The 19291-nt window shown below is 43.0% G+C and overlaps 1 protein-coding gene across 4 annotated transcripts in view; it reads right to left on the minus strand.

Annotated features, from left to right (window-relative positions):
• Window positions 1-19291, minus strand: part of LOC106809719 (band 3 anion transport protein-like) — a 48117-nt gene that overhangs the window by 26200 nt on the left and 2626 nt on the right. For all 4 annotated transcript variants that reach the window (XM_014812893.1, XM_014812896.1, XM_014812895.1 and 1 more), the window contains exon 2: window positions 6766-6866. In XM_014812893.1, coding sequence (XP_014668379.1) covers window positions 6766-6804 — 39 coding nt within the window. In that variant the 5' untranslated portion in view covers window positions 6805-6866. The remainder of the gene's footprint in view (window positions 1-6765; window positions 6867-19291) is intronic.

Raw genomic sequence — 19291 nt, forward strand, 5'->3', positions numbered from 1 at the left:
GCTCACATAGTGTCCACGCCCTCTCTTACCCACACTGTCTACATAGTCACTGCTTCTCTCTATCTAAGCCCACATAGTGTCCACGCCCTCTCTTACCCACACTGTCTACATAGTCACTGCTTCTCTCTATCTAAGCTCACATAGTGTCCACGTCCTCTCTTACCCACACTGTCTACATAGTCACTGCTTCTCTCTATCTAAGCTCACATAGTGTCCACGTCCTCTCTTACCCACACTGTCTACGTAGTCACTGCTTCTCTCTATCTAAGCTCACATAGTGTCCACGTCCTCTCTTACCAGCGCTGTCTACGTAGTCACTGCTTCTCTCTCTCTCTCTAAGCTCACATAATGTCCACGTCCTCTCTTACCAGCGCAGTCTACATAGTTACTGCTTCTCTCTATCTAAGCTCACATAGTGTCCACGTCCTCTCTTACCCACACTGTCTACATAGTCACTGCTTCTCTCTCTAAGCTCACATAGTGTCCATGTCCTCTCTTACCCACACTGTGTAGACTACCTATAATTATTGTGCTTCTCTGCACTCTCACACAATGTGTCCACGTACTCTCTTACAGTATACTGTATCTACCTAGTTACAGTACCTCTCTCTATCCGCTCACGCTGTGCTCGCCACTGTGCGTGCGCGTTGCATCTAGTAGCGACTATTCGCCCTCACTACTCTCGTGGAGGCCATGTCTCATATTGCGCACGCATATACGAACTCTTTGCTGGGAGTGACCTTTGCAGAGAACCCCTATTCGTGCGAACTTCATCGGATACCTTTACAAGTCGGTTGCTATTTCTTTGCATATACTCGACTGCACCTTACGTACACAAAAGTCCGGTCAGTTTTTGACATTACACTGTCCTTTCGGGGAATCACCACAATTTACGTAAACTCCCATTTACAACATAATATACCATCAATACATACATACTGTCTATAAGAGTTCCACACAGTTGTATTATTGTAAGCAATACGCCAATTCAGATATGCACGCTTAGCTGTGGTGGATACGCCTGGTTGCCCACTGAATAAATTAAATTATAATTTCATACACATTGAAAATCAAAACGAGATTTTTCAATTCTCTTCAGGTCCTATACTTATTATATATGCAACTCAGGTTGTCTATACGACTGGGCGAACCGAACATGAAGCGACCGAGCGACCGGGCTTGACCGAAGTGAATGTTCTGAAGCGACAATCCTGCAGCAATGGCTCCCTTCATCATTTTACACGCGCCTAAGACAGACACGATATCCGAAATAGGAGGATTTTTTATTCAAACAGCATATAGCCACTGCAAGCACGTTGAAATACTGCAGAAAACAAGCTGTAATCAGGTCGAATTGCTTCTGCAAATGCGCCCCATTATATAACGAGTAGATAATAAACAAATTTGGCCAATTATCTACCTTTGATTATACAACTGCAAAACGATAGCATTGCTGCTACAAGCAGGTTACATGAGGGAGACGTATCCGTATAGGCTGCAATGATACAAGTGGGCCGGTTTCTTTACTGCCGCAACTTGTCCCTACATTGCTACTGCAAGCGTGCTGAATTGCCGCTGCCAATAACGCTGCAAGTACTGTAGCTACTTTACTGCTGCTAGTAGGATGCTGAATCAGGGAGACCGCTAGTCTTCTAAATGAAGCCGCGCGTTTAAACTTAAGTAAATTTTTTTTACCAAGACACTACGTCCTAAATATAAACACCAACAATCTCTTCCCTCTTCAGATGCTGCGGAAATACGTACGTTCTAGTGTCCTAAGCCAACATTCTATGACAGTATAGGCAGTGTCGTAGCCGCAGGAGGGAGAGGGGGCAGCTGACCACCCCCTTACAATTTTACAAACCAATAAAGATGAGCCTAATAATTGTTCTAACATTCCTAACATAAATGTGATAAATAACAAGCAAATTATTCCTTCCGTCGGAGTCCTAATATTATCAAGAGTAGATAATAATCAAGAGTAGATTATAGTATCTACTCTTGATATACACGTGGTGTATTACTTGAAACGACTTGAAAAAATATTTCCTCGTCATTACACTCAGTTGGCTCACGAACTCTGCTCCACCCCCACCCCACCCCCTACTACACCCTTGTGCAGGCTATGGCCCCGGACTTTAGCCGACCCTTGCTTCTATTTGCTACACACTTCACATGTGTAATGGCGAAAAGTTTTTGAATTAATGGTACATTGTGTACCTAAATTGTAACTGTACAATTCAATACCTCGCGAAGCTCATAAAAACGCGCCAGGCTTGACGAAAATAATCTTGCGTACACGCATGCATGCACGAATTACGGAAACTGCTGCTGCTACGGAACGGCGGCACCTACTCGTGAATGCCTGCGCAATTCTTTACTGAGTAATATCATTAGACATTTCCCGTTTGTGATTTCCGGGTGACCACGAACGAATGCCAACCAAAATCAGAATAGCTGTCTAACGATGGTGCTGTAGCGGCAACCGGCGGGAATAAGTAGGTGTAGCGATCTGTTGATCCTACCAATATCTTATTTGTTCACAAAGCCAGGCGCCTTTGAATGAAGTTCTGCACGTTTTAGGAAAATTACTAGCGGATCGGTGCAACTGTGTAACACACATGTTTCGTGTGACAATTTTTATTTATATAAAATGAGAAACGCACTACGTAATATATTGTATATATGTAATCAAACTCGTAAATTCCACCAATAAGCACAATTAATTCATGTTATCTCAAACTGTAATATGTCTCGCAGTGTAAAGGTCGATGACACTGGAGGAAAGCTCAGGAGGAAAGCTCAGAAGGAAAGCTAGCGCCTCACTCATTATTCAAGCGCATGGCGGTATTACAGTGGTCCCCGCTTCGTCGGGTCCTAGATAAACGAGTGCGTCGCTTTTCAAAGACGACATGTTTTGAAAAACAATCCAATGCATGCGCGCGCACCTTCTTGTTTATTCAGCGGCGAGATATTTCCATAATTCCATACCACTGCATTTACTGCTAAGCAATATAAGATACCAGTGTAGTGCATCTGCTAGTATAAACATAAAAGACATTAGCCTGCGTGTACAAATGCATGCTATCCCTCCCCCTTCTGGCCAGCCCTCCCGGGTTTATCAAATAGACCCTCGGCGATAAAAACGGGTTCCTCTACATCTGTTATTGGTTTTCGTTTCACGTTAGATATGCGCATAAACGTAGCTGCAGACCGGTCCATAGAATGATAATACCAAGATAATACTGTACAACCCCAGGCAACCTGTCGCAAAACACACTAGCAATAAACAACAACTTTCTAACCCCGCTGCTAGTCTTCGTCCAGTTCGTCGAATTCTGTAGACTTTGAAGAGAACTTTACATAAACCTCACTTATTCTGTCTTCTGAATATGGGTGTAATATGGACGGTAATAATGGGGACGGAATATGGTGTAATATGTACGCTAATAAGGGAAACGTGCGGAGCGGAAGTAGTAGTACGGTTAGAGATTCTCTGTAGTATAGTTAGTATATATGCATCCACTTTCCAAGTGCGACCTTGTCTCCCAGCCTCCCACACCAGAATCGTCCGGTTTCATGCTGCTCTCAGATGCCAAGCATTACAATCCCAAGCAACATCTTTCATCATATAATTTCACTAATATCTGGCTAATCACGCAACCAATTTCGCAAACACTCGGTTAAAAATCCAGTAAATTAGCCATCTCTGCTAAGCACACGGAAATCTCCTAATACACGTATATTTGGATAAATAATCTCTATTATTCACTCCTGATAATATCAGCACAATCCAATCCCTTAGAATCAATCTTTGGATGGGGATCCAAGAATTACATTTATTTGTACATGCAGTATTCGGTCAAGTGAGCCGTGTACTTGACCTCTTAGCTAATTCACCTGCACCTGCATTTCAGTGAGGCACTGTGACAAAGCTTGGCAAGAGTATAGTGACATTCGAAGAACTACGTAAATCTACACGTAAATCGGTCACTACTGAATCAACTCAGACCTTCGTATATAAGCGTGCGGAATTGACAATCAGGCTCCAAGCTCGATTGATTATGCTATCCATTGCTGCATTCTGACGTAGGTGGTTTTCGTGATAATTTCCATCAGCTGACAATGACAGATTGACCGCGCAGAAATAATATCGTAACTTGATACACAGATGCGTGATAAAAAAAACATTTCACTGATCCACTGAAAAAAGACGGTGCACTGCTACTACCAGTGTTGTAGGTCTCGAGGCCGGTCTTAGCCTCGAGACCTGCCTCGACTCTCGAGACCGTTTTCCTTGGTCTCGGTCTCGGTCTCGGCCTCGGAGTGCAATGACTCAGACTCGGACTCGGACTCGAGCCCTCCGGACTCGAGGACTCGGGTCGAGGCCGGCTCAAGGCCACTACATACATAGTACACAACTGTACATATTGTAACACGCCGTTTACAAGAATTTAAAACCAAAACTCCTAGGTTTTCTAGATACACGGCCTAATCTTGTAACGTTTTCAATGGCTCGATTAAGATTCTTGTCCCTTTGGTTTGAATCTGCTGTCCCTTCGTCCCTTTGCGCTTTTTCTACCACTTCTTACTCTTCTTCTACAACTTCGAAGGTACTAGCACTCTCTCATTTGGTTCAACAAGCCGTGTCATTCTCGTAAAACACAAATGGATCCGTTACTTTGACACGTTTCATATGACTCGTGTCTCTGTGTTTTCGGCTGACTATACACTTCGAATGTCTACGATGCACTGTTGCGATTTTTTCCCTTTTTCCCTTTTTCCCCGATTTTTTTATCAAAACTGGACTCGGACTCGAACTCGAACTCGGGTGGCGCGGACTCGGACTCGGACTCGGGGGTGCGGACTCGGACTCGGACTCGGACTCGGGTGGCGCAGACTCGGACTCGGACTCGGGGGGTGCGGACTCGGACTCGGACTCAGGGGGGTGCGGACTCGGACTCGGACTCGGGGGGGGGGGTGCGGACTCGACTACAACACTGGCTACTACACGGTGAACGTACCTGAGGCTCGGTGTAAAAAGCAAGCAAGCGGCGTGCCTATACAATGGTTACAGCTTATACCTGCCGTTTTTATTAAAATATCATTTTAAAAATTAATCAATATATGTGAAGGATTTAGTGACGTACTGTTTTTGAATAAAAGTAGTTACAAAATGTCCAGTTGCACTGGGAACACGCAGAAAAGAAAATCATACACGACTTGGCACTACCTTACCATGTCAGCTCAGATATTATTATTTCTGTATTAAATAAGTCCAATTTATTGTCTTGTCGTCTTTACAGTCCACCAATGATGAAATTTAACTGCTCTCTCACTCTATCCGGCACTTTTCACTATTCGTTCAAATGGCCAAGCGGTGACATAAAGTAAGCGAGAACAAGAGCAGACTTCAGAATTTTTAGAATACGGTCTAGCAGACCCTTTATAAAATCTGCAGACCACTATAGACGATTAGACGGGTTTTTATTATTTAATTTATACTAGAACTTATTGTAGCATGATATTCACCTTCTATTGATATACTAAGAGCAGCTAGCCCAGCCACTTTGGGAGTTTGCTGTTGTACACAGGTACACGCCTTATATATAGCTTATTCTCGCCTTATGTGCATTTGTTTTTATTCACCCTTGATAGGTTCGTAGTATACATTTAAACCTCGTTTATAGCTTGACGTACTGCTCATGCTGATATCGGATTTACCGATTACCAAAAATAGCGGTATGGTTGTGTAATCATATTTGGTTTTCATATCATTGGTAATACATAACTATCAGAAACACATACAAATGATGTGCAAATAAAGACCTTCTATACTATCGCTAGTAGTAACTAGTTGTATGTGCTGTATGACCATCGAAACAGCAATCATTTGGCACTGATACTGACACTGACTGCAACACCGTCTACTTGTGCAAGCGTGTACATACGTGCGTCACCTATAAATATGTATACGTTTGCGCAGTAATACTAATTAGCCTGTCAAACATATTTGCGCATGTTTGTACAACGTGCATAGGCACTACAAACACATATACATACAGGGCTTTGGAATACAACGGCGCATAACTGAAAAGAAGATAAAGTATACTTGGTTTTTAGAGAAACAGCAGCCATTACCAAGAGCATGCACATAGACCAGTTTATGCACTCTTGACATTATCCCCATATAACCAGGAATATTACACATATATATATATATGTCGTTATGCCTAGATCATGGCCCAGAATTACAGACTATACTGTATACACGCAGGTAGACAAGACCTATACTATGTGTAAAGATCTATGTGCAGTTATTGGCTGTGAAATGCATTATTTATCATATAAGTAACCTCCAATAAAAGTTCATGTCGGTTTCTCAATGATCATGGCCCAGCAAATCCAAAACTAAGGTATAATCTTGGATGATCCTAGGATATCTTATGATGACCATGAACTAACGCTGAGAGGGTCTATGTCCCTCGGGGTACTGCCGGAGCGTACCCTGGGGGACATAGACCCTATGAGCTGAACTAACTTTAACAATATTTCCCCAAATCAAGTAAGTCTCTCAAACATTATTTTTAATTTACCAATCAAAAAGCCAGTCTAATATTTTGACATGAAAATTGCCTAAAAAACTCCAGTGAACGTGCATATATGGTACAGTAATGACATTTATTTATACGGTACATAGAATTGCAACGTTTGGTGTGAAATTAATTTTGAATTAATCGGTCACACACACAACACTCAGCTTACCTCGGCCAATTTGGATGGAGCACTCCTACCGGACTCCATTCTTGAAGTTATGTTGAAGTGCAGAAAATGGAGGAAGTCATAAATTGGAAGTCCTCAAGAATCTATGAAAAAAAACAATATAGAACCAGTTTAAAACCACTAATACGTATGTCAGTCACTTTTGTTGGCCAATACTGCACGACCATGATATAAAATTATTTATTACACACAAAAATTTCAAGTGATATTACACACTGGTTCAATATGTCATTAAAATATATACTTCTTTGCTAATAAATGCATTCATCCGCCTTGCTAGCAAGTCAGCATCTACAAGTACTGGGTACCTGATGTGCATTTTTATGCAGTACTATTAGATACGTAATAGTAATAAACAACTTTCAAAAGGCGCATGCCCGCGTGCAGTAAGAGCTAAGTAATGAAAGTTCAACTTTTCTTTTGAACTCAATTGAAGGCCAAAAGCTTGTTGGAAAGTTGCGTAACACTGAGACCCATTAGTTACGCCTGTCACGTGTTATATACACTTGGCAGTAAGAACAAGTCCGCACCTGCAGCTACAGCACACACGCATCTATTGACTTATTCTTGCTGCCAGTGGTTGTATACAGTGGTTCACAATAGTTCTTGCATAGTACATACGTGATCCACATAAATTTTGAATAGAACACATCTCAGTCTGGGTTTGTTATGCAGGTTTGTGAGCGCGCATATGCTCAGGTAGAGCACGTGTCCTTGTACACGATAATCTATACTATAATTTGGCTAATCTTGTGTACATCAGTGTGTGTGTGTGTGTGTGTGTGTGTTTGTTTGTTTCACCTCGCTTTTCTCCGTGATTTGTCACTCAATCGCGCTAACTGAAGATATATTCAGAATCACCACGACGTCTGGGAGTACACCACTGCAACCTCCACAATACGTGGAATTGTTAGGATATCAGCAGGAGTGAATAATAATAGATTATTACCTATAATCTATTATTATTCACTCCTGATATCAGTCATGGTGAGGAGCATGTGCATGCCCTCGTGCATGTGCATGTGGATTCGTGGTGCATGTCCCGCAGTGCGACTCTTAGACTAACCATCATCACCACAGATAGTTGCAATTAGAGTTGGACGTAGAAACTTTCCCTACACCCTCTACCAAAGTTATTAAGTCTGATAGTGATAAGTCAGTTGACCTCATTTCTACTCACATGACATTGCCATCGTGTTTTCCAAATTTAGCGCTTTTCGCCAGACTCGATGAACGATACATCATGAAACAATTCAAAGTTACTATGAAACTAAGATTGTTAGCAAGAGCTATAATATCACAAACTTGCTTATGCCACGAACATTGTAATACGAACCGCACAAACAACATCGCATACGCCCAGCGTTTGCACCAACACACAGAGGATAGAACAGCTAGGCCCACTCTTGTCGCACGCACGCACGCACGCAACACACACACCTGTATATAAAATTATGGTTAGGACAGTAGAGAAAAAACGATAGCACTGAAATAAATAGGGCCCTTATAGTTGCTGGAACTTACGGGGCCCGGACTGTACGACGACGTTCTCAAAAGTCGTTGGAATCTGCCTTTCAGCATCTGTTCCTCCATTTATTTACTAAGGATGCCTTTTTACACAGTGAGCCTTAATTCTAAACACCAGAAACGTTGTGAAGCTACTTAAGATTTATGGCACAAAGGTACAAGTGCATGAGAAGGACCAATATGTTTGTTTTAGAGAATCCACTCTAATGTAAAGATGTTGCTGGAATACCCTGCACCCTTCTTTCACTTGAAACACGTATAAATGTATTAAAATCATAATAGTAAAGGAGGAAATCGTTTGATGTTAGGCTTGGAATTTGGAGCAACTATTGTAAGTTAGTAGAACTTTCATAATTCCATTACAATTTACATCTGTTGACTGAGCTTGACTCTCTAGCAAAAGGTCGTTTTATATGATTACAAAATTTACACCATAGGTCCATACAGGACATTTAACTTTTTGTCTGGACAAAAAATGAGGCTGTGTGCATCCTATGCATTGAGTTTGGTTGAAAGCAATAGAAAAAAGGAAACAGTAGGTTGACTACACATAGGGCCTAGCTATTAAGACAACAATAACTTTTAATAATACTTTTTATACAAACCAGAGAAAAACAATATATTTTACATGTATGACCTTTATGCTACTTAAAATAACACAAAACTACAACTTTGCAAATTTATCCTTCAAGTGCAGCACAAAATGAGTATCACTATTAAAACGGTGTCAACTTATCTTTCAACCTACGAAGACAATATTGTTCTAGTGCTAAATGATGAATCAAAGCCAATGTGGGCAAAGTCTACATTTACAACTAAAAAATTTTTGAAAGCCAGAAAAATTGAATAAAAACAAACCTCATAAATGCCAAAGTTTTTACCTTAATCCATAGCAGTATACACTGTCATTATAATGGCTGTATATGTTATTATATCGACTTTTAAATTCGACATTGAGACTGGCACTCTTAGTCTTACTGACTGTCATTTCTGTTTATCTATAAAGCAATTTCCTCTAGTGCCTTGTGTCAGATAACATCAGTTTTTAGAAGATCTTGCAGAATGGATAACCTTTAGAATCTTGCATTTTCCCTACATGCTAAGCACAGTACATGACAATAAAAATAAAATTACGACAAAGGCCATGACATGTAAAACTGTAATAAAAATGGCTGTAAACAGAAGAAAAAAAAGCATCTGATTTAAAATCAAATGTTAGCAAAGTTGAGGCTAACACTTTTTTCTACAGACAGATGTGGAAGCCAATGTTGACAGAGCCCTCATAACTAAACGTTTTTTCGAATCCCTAAAAGATCTTGTCAAAAATAATCCTAAAAAATGCCAAGGTGCAGAGATATTGATAATGTAAATAAACCCATGTAAAGTCCACACTTTCATCAATAGCTGTTTCAAAGAATCCTACAGATAAGATGGCCTAGCAAAATCCCAAAGCAGAAGAAATGGGAAAGAACAGGACAGAGATGGCTAGTCGTAAAGAACATGAGGAAAACGTGGGGATGGACTGACCACACCCTACGAAATACAATATATGAAACATCATTACAAAAACGTTGACAGTCACATGTCTCCAGGAGAGGATATAGAGAAGCTGTCCCAAGACCACATGGGGAGGAGACACTCTGAAACACTGCTCTAGATGATCTACTTCTGAAGCATAAGTATTTTATAAGTAACTAGAGCACTCGGAGAGCGCAGACCTCCGCCAAGACAGGTCAATTCTCTCACTGTGAAAATTTTTATTAATTAATTAATTAATTAAATAATTAATTGGATCCGGATGACCACCAATGTAATCAATTCTAAGTTACCCCATTTCTGACCTATATTAATTAATTAATTAATTAATTGGATCCGGATCACCACCAAAATGTAATCAATTCTAAGTTACCCCATTTCTGACCTATCCTGAAAATTTTATGACAATCCGTCCATAACTTTTTTAGTTAGGCTGTACACAAACAAACAAACGCACAAACCCACAAACCAACAAACACACACCGGTGAAAACATAACCTCCTGCCAACCCCTTGGCAGAGGTAACTATGGAAAAACACTTTTCATTATGATTCAATCAGCAAGTTTTTAAAAAACAAGTTTATATTCACTTTGATAATCCTCAACAAGAGCCGCAGAGCGTCTGGGCTCATCTGAGGTCTGTTGCTACGGTTATAAACGTAACATTTAAGTTGTGCGTAGTGACACCTTTGTTAGGCGCAGATATGCAGATACGCAGTTGCGTACACATCATTTCAGCAACCTTCTGCATTCTGCATAACTCCCCAATCCCATTAGTTGATACAAATCGCGTGCCTGAAACTAATGTTTTATGGTGCATTGTGACCCTAACCCTATTAAAACAAAAACAAAACAAGGTAGGCCAGTGATTAGTGGAGCGAATAAGCTCAAGAACGTACACATTTGCGTCTATATTGGTGCCAAAATTTGATGAGAAAATTAAGTCTGGGAAATCCACAGCCTCACTCCTGGGTAATTATTTGAGTGCTAGTGACTATTCCAACTATTCATAATGTACACTACAGAATCTCATATATAACTCATATCATTATCTCCTAAGTAAGCATTGTTCAAGTAAGAGTTATGTGTGGAATTTCACTGTAAAATGGGAGCGTTCCACAACCACAGGTACTCGCCAACGCAGTTGAGAAACAAATCAATGTTTAACCCTCCTACAGGCTGCAATAGAGAGCTGCCACCTGTACCTAATTAACGCAGGCAAAAACTACACCATACTATCACCACCACATGCACTGGCAGTGGCCACTGAAAGTGGCATATTAACACACTGACAGTACAGAATGCCATAGAAATTATACGATTTAAGGAGCATAAACCTTCTTCAAGCAAATTTAGCTTTTGAAATTTCACTGTGACATTGTAGACTCATACATCCAGGCATGTATAGATTCTACTAGCAAACCCAGCAGTCAATTTTTTTCTAACAGTAAACAAATCCATTTCCACAAAAGCTCGAATTGTTGCCCAAATATGGCAAACCGGCATGTAAAGAAGGGCTACACATTACGGGTGTCTTCGCAAGAAACGTGGTTCTGGAGAAATGGGTCACTAAGTTAAAGAGAAACGTAGATGCGACCGGTGACACATTGTGCTTCGCAAGCTCAGTTCTGACGCAATGGTAGCCCTTTTAGATGCGTGTGCCATATTTGGGCAACAAAATCGAGTTTGGTAAGCACCGATCTGTCAGAATTGAGTTTTGTTGTTAACAAAAACTGAGTTTTGTGGTACAGGATTGACAGAATATGAGTTTTGTGTTCAGAAAAATTGAAGTTTTGTGGGACAGGATTGACAGAACTTGAAGTTTTGTGTGACAGGATTGACAGAATTGAGTTCCATGTGTCACTCATTTTGGTCAAGTTTATCGGTAGCAACAAAAAAATGCCTGTCCGCATGGCGGGCCCACGTAAGTAAGTGGCGTGATATAGATTCGTTATACAGCTGGTGTCCCACTGATTCATACGCTAGCAAATGCAAGTCATGCGACGCAGTATATAGTATATGTATATATATAATTACTATACTATATATATATATAACTATACGCGCACATACGCGCCTTCACACACGTATTTGCGCTGATTACTACCTATTTCATAGAAAGAGTTATATCACTGGTGGCGACTCGAAATGTCATATACCCAGCAGATGCCAACAGTCATGCATACGCATATATAGTATATATAACATAGATAAGTATAATGTATAAATACTATAGAATAATTAATATTATATGTCATTTAGATAGATCTAGATAGATAGATATGATTATTTTAAAGAAAATTTAGATAGATACGATAAATAGATAGATAGAATAACGATAGAATAGATGATAGATAGATAGATAGATAGATAGATAACTATAAAGACTAAAAATACTGCTGTGTGTGTGCGCGCGCGTGTATGTATGTACGTGTGTGCGCGAGAATATGTCGTATAGGCGGTATAGCAACGTGAGTGCGTGTTGATACTAATGTACCGTAGAAACTGTCATTTTATCCTACATCAACTAGTCAACTAGCATCAACTAGACAGACTCAATGTTCGCAGTGTATACACGCTACCTCGGACTGCATACCCGCTAGATATGCCTGAATTAGCGATGGGCCAACTACATAACACAGCCCGATTCTGGCCCGATTGAATATTTTGTGTGTACGTGTGTACGTGCGTGCGTCTGTGCGTCCGTCCGTCCGTGCGTGCGTCCGTCCGTCCGTCCGTGCTTGCGTGCGTACGTGCGTGTGCCTATATAATTATGTTGCTGTTTTTATCTTGCCAAATATTATCATTCTTTGTTTTCACTGGAAAATTTGTGTTAAATTTATAAAATATATTTCCTCACGAGCTCCTCTCTTTTTGTTTTACATATTATCAAGAGTCCATAATAGAAACATTTCTATTATGGATTCTTGATAATATTTAGTGACAGAGGCGGACGGTAATACTATATTTCATGATAGCTGTTAATGATAGCTGATAATATCAATAATACATAATGCAGTTAGTGACAGTTATAGATAAGTCAGATTTTATTTCATAAAAGCTCTAACAACAGTTAGCATCCATCCAAATATCTTCACCCGGTTAACAGGCCGTGTCTTATTCATTACGCTTCTCCATGTTCTCTTCGTTCGCCATGTTAACTGCGGAAATTACGGAGGTTGCGGTCTTAACGACGCTACCAATTGTTTACATACATTCAAATATCTTCTTCGCTATTGACAGTTACAGATAAGAATGATTTTATTTCACAAAAGCTAAATTTTATGTTGCATACACATCACAAGTAGCGGCAGTTACATATAAGAATGTATTATTTCATCATAAGCTAAATTATGTGTCGCATAATGTACGAGTCATTTTCCTGCTTCTCGTGATATATCCTTATTACTGTATACGCCATATTTTTCACATTGACTATTGACGGACGAATTTCGGAGGTAGGTATAATTCGCGTCAGTGAATTATGATGGTTATGATTTCGGTATTTCATTCGGGTAGGATTTATTCGTGCTGTTATTCTCGCGACTTGGGGACGCGTTCGCAAAATTCGGCGAAATGATTAAACCACCAGGGCCGATAATTTACAGCGTATACAGTATATAATGCAGTAACCTTGCCATTTTAAATCGGTGATGGCATTGTTTATTCTTTATTGGATTTTAGGTTGAAAATAGCAGTCACTGATGAGCATTATGTTGGCGTGCGTGCGCCTGACGCATTTAGGCGAGAAATTTCGAGCCATTCCAGAATCGGTTTCGCTCTATTTTTTCCCGTCGCCATGTTCTCTTAAGCGAAGCCTGTAGTCGTCAGCGAACGTATGCAGCTAGCAGTCTCGTCAGCCAGATATGTCTCTCTCTGTCATGCGTATAAGTTGATAGGCAGGATTACATGTAAAATACGCATGAAATTATATTCTAAAAAACACGTGAATGATCGTTCTCTCTTTACACGATACCGTTGCAATTTGCTGCTCAATATTTTTGCGTGATACATTTACATCTGCTGGAAAAAACATCCGAACTAAGAATTATTTATGCTAGCTATCTATATGGTTACGGTCTGTGCCCTTAGACAATTACTCAACGTTTGTACGAACACATTTTCGCCAACGAGTATCGAATAGAAATAAAAAAACAACAAAAGAAAAATAAACAAAAAGAAATAAAGTGCGCACATATTTGATTCAAAAGCGCACACACGACTACATAATTATATTTCTTAATACTTTATACGAGCATTACTAAGATGCGTTATAATATATCGTAAGTCGACGTATTTTATTTAACTCGAATTATACAAGTTTCAGCAGATACTCCAGGAACATCATGACGCGATCCTCCAATGCCAGCAGTTGTTTTGAGGTTGCGTCAATAGGCTTACGTCAATGCATTTCCGCTTAGTAACGTCCCTTATAGACGTGTTGCATAAGTGTGGTACACGAAGAACCAAAAATCGAGATACAATAAAAGCCAACAATACACACGGGCAGTTGGCAGCTCACGACAGAAACACTCGGTCGCAGCCGTTATTACAGCAACATGCTTAATACAGCGAGTGTCATAATATAGACTATATAACTATGTGCTATAAATTATATCAATATGAACTCTAGACAGCTCCTGATATAATATCACACGCTGAACATCACGGCCCCGCTCACATTAAAAGAGAATAAGTACCTATGAACGAACGTGTATCTCACACTGCTGCCGCACACGACGGCGCGCACGCACGACGAAAAAAAGTAGTTTTCATAATGCTCCGTCCAGGCATCGTGTACGTGCACACACAGCGGCGCACGCAAATTGCATGGCGGCGCACGTGTAAGTTTAGACTAGCGGCCCACCGCACACGTTACGCCAGACACGCCACCGTGTACGTCACGACGCACGCACACGACTCGGCACGCACGTGGGGGTATATAAAACAGAAGACCCTAGTCTCAGTAAACACCTGCACACGCAGCGTGCCTGTGCCTTTATTGAACAGCTTGACCCGCAGCGCATGCACGCAGCGTGTAGCGTGCACACGCACGCAGGCACGATGGCACGTATACGTGTAGCATGCACTTACGGCGACCGGCATTCACGGCGACGCACGCACGCACCGTGTACGTGGGCACACACACGGACGCAGGCGCGGACGCACTGGCACGTGTCGAGGTGCACAGACGCACGTATCTACACTCATGCACGGCACGTGTACGTGCACCGACGTCACTGCACGCGACGCATGCACGCACGACGTGTAAGTTGCCACGCTCACTGCACAGCACGCGGCAACGCGATGCCCGCACGGTGTACGTCACCACACGACACGTGTGAACTGCACGCACGCACGCAGACGCGCATTTTCCTCGTGTACGTGGCAGCAGACGTTCGATTGTAATGCATACACGTCTGGTCGTGACTATCCCGACGCACCGCCACGCACGCACGTGTAAGTTCACACGACAGTACGCAGCGAGCACGACAGCAACGCGCGCGACGCACGTGTACGTGCCCACACTGCACAGCCACAGCGGGTCGACACGCACGTGTACGCTGCACTTACATCAAGCAGCGCTTCTATCAGAACATGTGGTCATTCATCTGTAATGTCGTAATGGCTAATCCCCCGGCGTGAGGGAGGTGACCGGCAACGTGGGCAGCACTAGTGTTAGGATAGTGTTAGGATTATGGTTAGGGTCAGGGTTTGAGGGTTTGGTTAGGGTTAGGGTTAGGGCCTAGGAGTTAGGTTAGGGTTAGGATTAGGGTTAGGGTTAGGGTTGGGCTTAGGATTAGGGTTAGGGTTCGGGTTTTTTGCATCATGATAAATCTTTCGCCCACACGCATAGATTAATTCCTCTCTGTTGTTGGATTAACGAATGCCTATATATCAGCGCGCGGACACATATATATTTAGTGTGAGATTAGTGTTGGACGGTTGTTGGCGGTTTAGGGTTTATGCGCGGTTCAAGGGCATTTTGAACGTCAATCGTACAACGCATTATCTTACGTGTGACTCCCTCTTTCCCTCCATGCTCCCTAAAACGGTGGTACCCCCCGGGGGATAGCAAGCATCGCATCGCTTCTGCCAAGACCACAACACTAACAAATACACATGTGACCTGAATCTATGAGCGTCACGTGAAACATCGCTGTATCACAGAAATCGCTGCGGTCGATTGGCGTGTCGGCATATGTGTGCAGTGGAATTAGACCGCTAAAATTCGATGAACTGTTGCGCTTGGCAATGCAATTGGTCCGTGGGCGCACGGGCCTTTTCGATTTGGCGGCACAGATCAATAGCTGCCAGCGCGTGATACTTTCGTAGGACGTTTTCCGCGGTCGCGTGCGCCTTGCCGGCGGAAACTGCGCGCGCAAATGATGCCGCGCTCAGTGCTGGGTATGGATGCAAATCAACTTGCTGCTAGTTAGCACGGACGCTTTTCTGGGTCATCCGTCTCTCATCTGGTTAGAATGTAAAAGCGAACTAAAAACGGTTCAGGTCGTGGTGCAAAAGTCGAATTCCGTAAGTGCGCGTAAAAAATTCTTTCGCGGTGGCAAGAAAATGTGCACATACATCATATCTGTCCCTGGACTCGCGCGACGAAGGTAATCAGCAGTTGGTTCTTTCTTATACTCACATTAAAACAGCGGGTGAAAAGATGAATTTTTAAAAGACGCGCTTAAAAGCCTGTGTGTGCACTAGAGAGAATATTGAAACACTCTTGACGCGACATCGGAATACTCGAAAGAGACCGACCGAGGGCGTTCTGCCGTCATGCCTGGCACGTTTAATCGAACGCGGCGAGAACTTCTCCAGGCTAAACGCGCGTGCCATTTGCATCATCGTAAACCAGCCCGCACACGGTGAAGAATTGTGGCTGCAGCGGCGTTTGGGCGCGTACTGTGCCGAATACCCAACGTGGTCTTCTGCTTGCATCTATGAGCAAATACGACATAGCGCATATAGCTCTCGTGCTATGAGCAGCTAGTTTGTCATAGAAGATTCTTCCTATGACAAATATTGGGCGAGTCAACTTCGTTCCGCGCTTTACACGCTGAAAGATTTACTCGCTGGCGTTCATAATAGAGCTCCTAGAACTCTATGATGCGCAAACACTACAACAATATCTGTTCATAGAAGAATCTTTCCCTATGATGAAATAGTGTTCATAGCGAGAGCGTATATGCATATGTCGTAATTTGTCCTAGATGCAAGCAAGAACGAGCTAGCTGGAATACCAGAAGAGGACGACGAGCCGCAGTGATGCTGGGAGCCGTCAGATCGCGGCGCTATCTGCACGCCGCGGTACAGCCGAGGCCCCGCGACCGCCATGTCATGATCTTTAATTTCCATGTCAAGGTAAAATGAATTTTTATGAGCATCTGAGAGACTCGACGTGCTGCCTGCTACCTGCCTACCTGCCCTGCCTGCTTGCGATGCGCTACGCTGACTACGCTGCTACCTGCCTTTGCCTGCACTGCCTGCAGATGCATACTCATGTCTGCATGCTACCTCCGCTACCTGCCTGCTTCCTGGCCTGCCCAGCCTGCTGCCGTGCCTGCGCTGCCTACCTGCTGCTTACCTGCCTGCCTGCCTGTCTGCCTGCCTGCCTGCCTGGCCTGCTGCTGCCTGCCTGCCTGCCTGCCATGCATACATGGTCTGCATGCCTACCTACCTACGCTGCCTGCCTTCTTGCCTGCCACTCCTGCCTGCCTGTCTGCCGTTGCCTGTCTTGCCTGCGCGGCCTGTCTGCCTGTCTGTTTACATGCTGCTGCCAGCCTGCCTGCCTGCCTACGTTACCTATCTACCTACCTATCCTACCTGCCTACGGCTGGCCTGCCGCTGCCTGCCTGCCTGCCTGCCTCTGGCCTGTCTGGCCTGCATGCATCGGCCTGCAATGTCTGGCTTGCAATGCGTACCTACTGCCTGCCTGTCTACATGGCATGCCCTGCATGTCTGCATCGCATGCCTACTTTACCGTACCCTACTCTGCCTATGGCGATGTTGTTTGTGTCATAATTGATTTTTGTTTTATGGTTGATTTAATCGATATAATTCGATTTATCACATATACATTCGATTTATCGGGCCGATTATTATATTGATTCACAGCATCGAATGCATTCCGATTCACGCATCGAAATGAGTTCGATGCATACATTCGATGCGTCATGCGAATGATTCGATGGCGCGAATCGAATGATTCGAATGCATCATTCGATTGCACGCATCGAAGTGATTCGATTCACGCAAATCGAATCATGTCGATCACCGCATCGAATGATGCATCGAATCATTCGATGCGTGAATGCGAATGGATTGCGATGGCGTGAATCGAATGATTCGATGCGTTTGAATCGAATGGATCGATGCGTGAATCGAATGTTCGACTGCGTGCGAATCGAATGATGGCATCGAATCATTCGATTCCACGCATCGAATGCATTTCGATTCACGCATCGAACACTCGCACGCATCGAAATCCAATTCGATTCCCGCCATCGAATCATTCGATGCATCATTGCGATGCGTGAAATCGAATGATTCGATGCGTCTGAATCGAATCGCATTCGATGCAATCATTCGATTCAGCCGCGATCGAATCAATTCGATTCACGCAATCGATGCATGCATCGGAATGATTCGATGCGTGAATCGAAATTCGATGCGTGAGATCGAAATGATTCGAGTGGCGTGAGATCGGAATGATGTTCGATGGCGTGAATCGAATGATTCGATGCGTGATCGTATGATTCGATGCGTGAATTCGAATTGTATTCGATTGCGCCGAATTCGAATGATTCGAATGCGATGCATTCGATTCACAGCATGCGAATCATTGCGATTCAATTCGCATACGAATGCATTCCGATTCACGCATCGGAATCATTCGATCACGCTGAATCATTCTGATTCCCACGGCATCGAATCATTCGATGCATCATTCGACTGCGTGAATCGAATGATTCAGATGCGGCGAATCGAATGATTCGATGTCATCAATCGATTCACGCATCGAATCATTCGACTCACGGTCATCGAATCATTCGATTCACAGCATCGAATCATGTCGCATGGCATATTGATGCGTGAATCGAATGATTCGTATGCGTGAATCGAATGATTCGAGTGCGTGAATCGAATGCTGCATCGAATCATTTTCGATTCACGCATCGAATCATTCGATTCACGCATCGAATTTCATTTCGATTCAGCGCATCGAATGATGCATCGAATGATTCGATGCGTGAAGCGCGGGAGAGGCCGCAGTCTTTGTGCGGCACGGCGCCTCGCCAATTCCGTGACCGTCGGCGTCGAAGACGGGGCGTAGAGTACGAGCGAGTTAAGATTTGTGGCCCCAACTGGTTGACCGGACGGACCCGCGACGCACCCGCCGCCCGGTTGCCTCCCGTTCAGCCACGGACCACGGCCG

The sequence above is a fragment of the Priapulus caudatus genome, unplaced genomic scaffold, assembly GCF_000485595.1.
Source record: "Priapulus caudatus unplaced genomic scaffold, Priapulus_caudatus-5.0.1 Scaffold379, whole genome shotgun sequence".
Taxonomy (NCBI): Eukaryota; Metazoa; Priapulida; class Priapulimorpha; order Priapulimorphida; family Priapulidae; genus Priapulus; species Priapulus caudatus.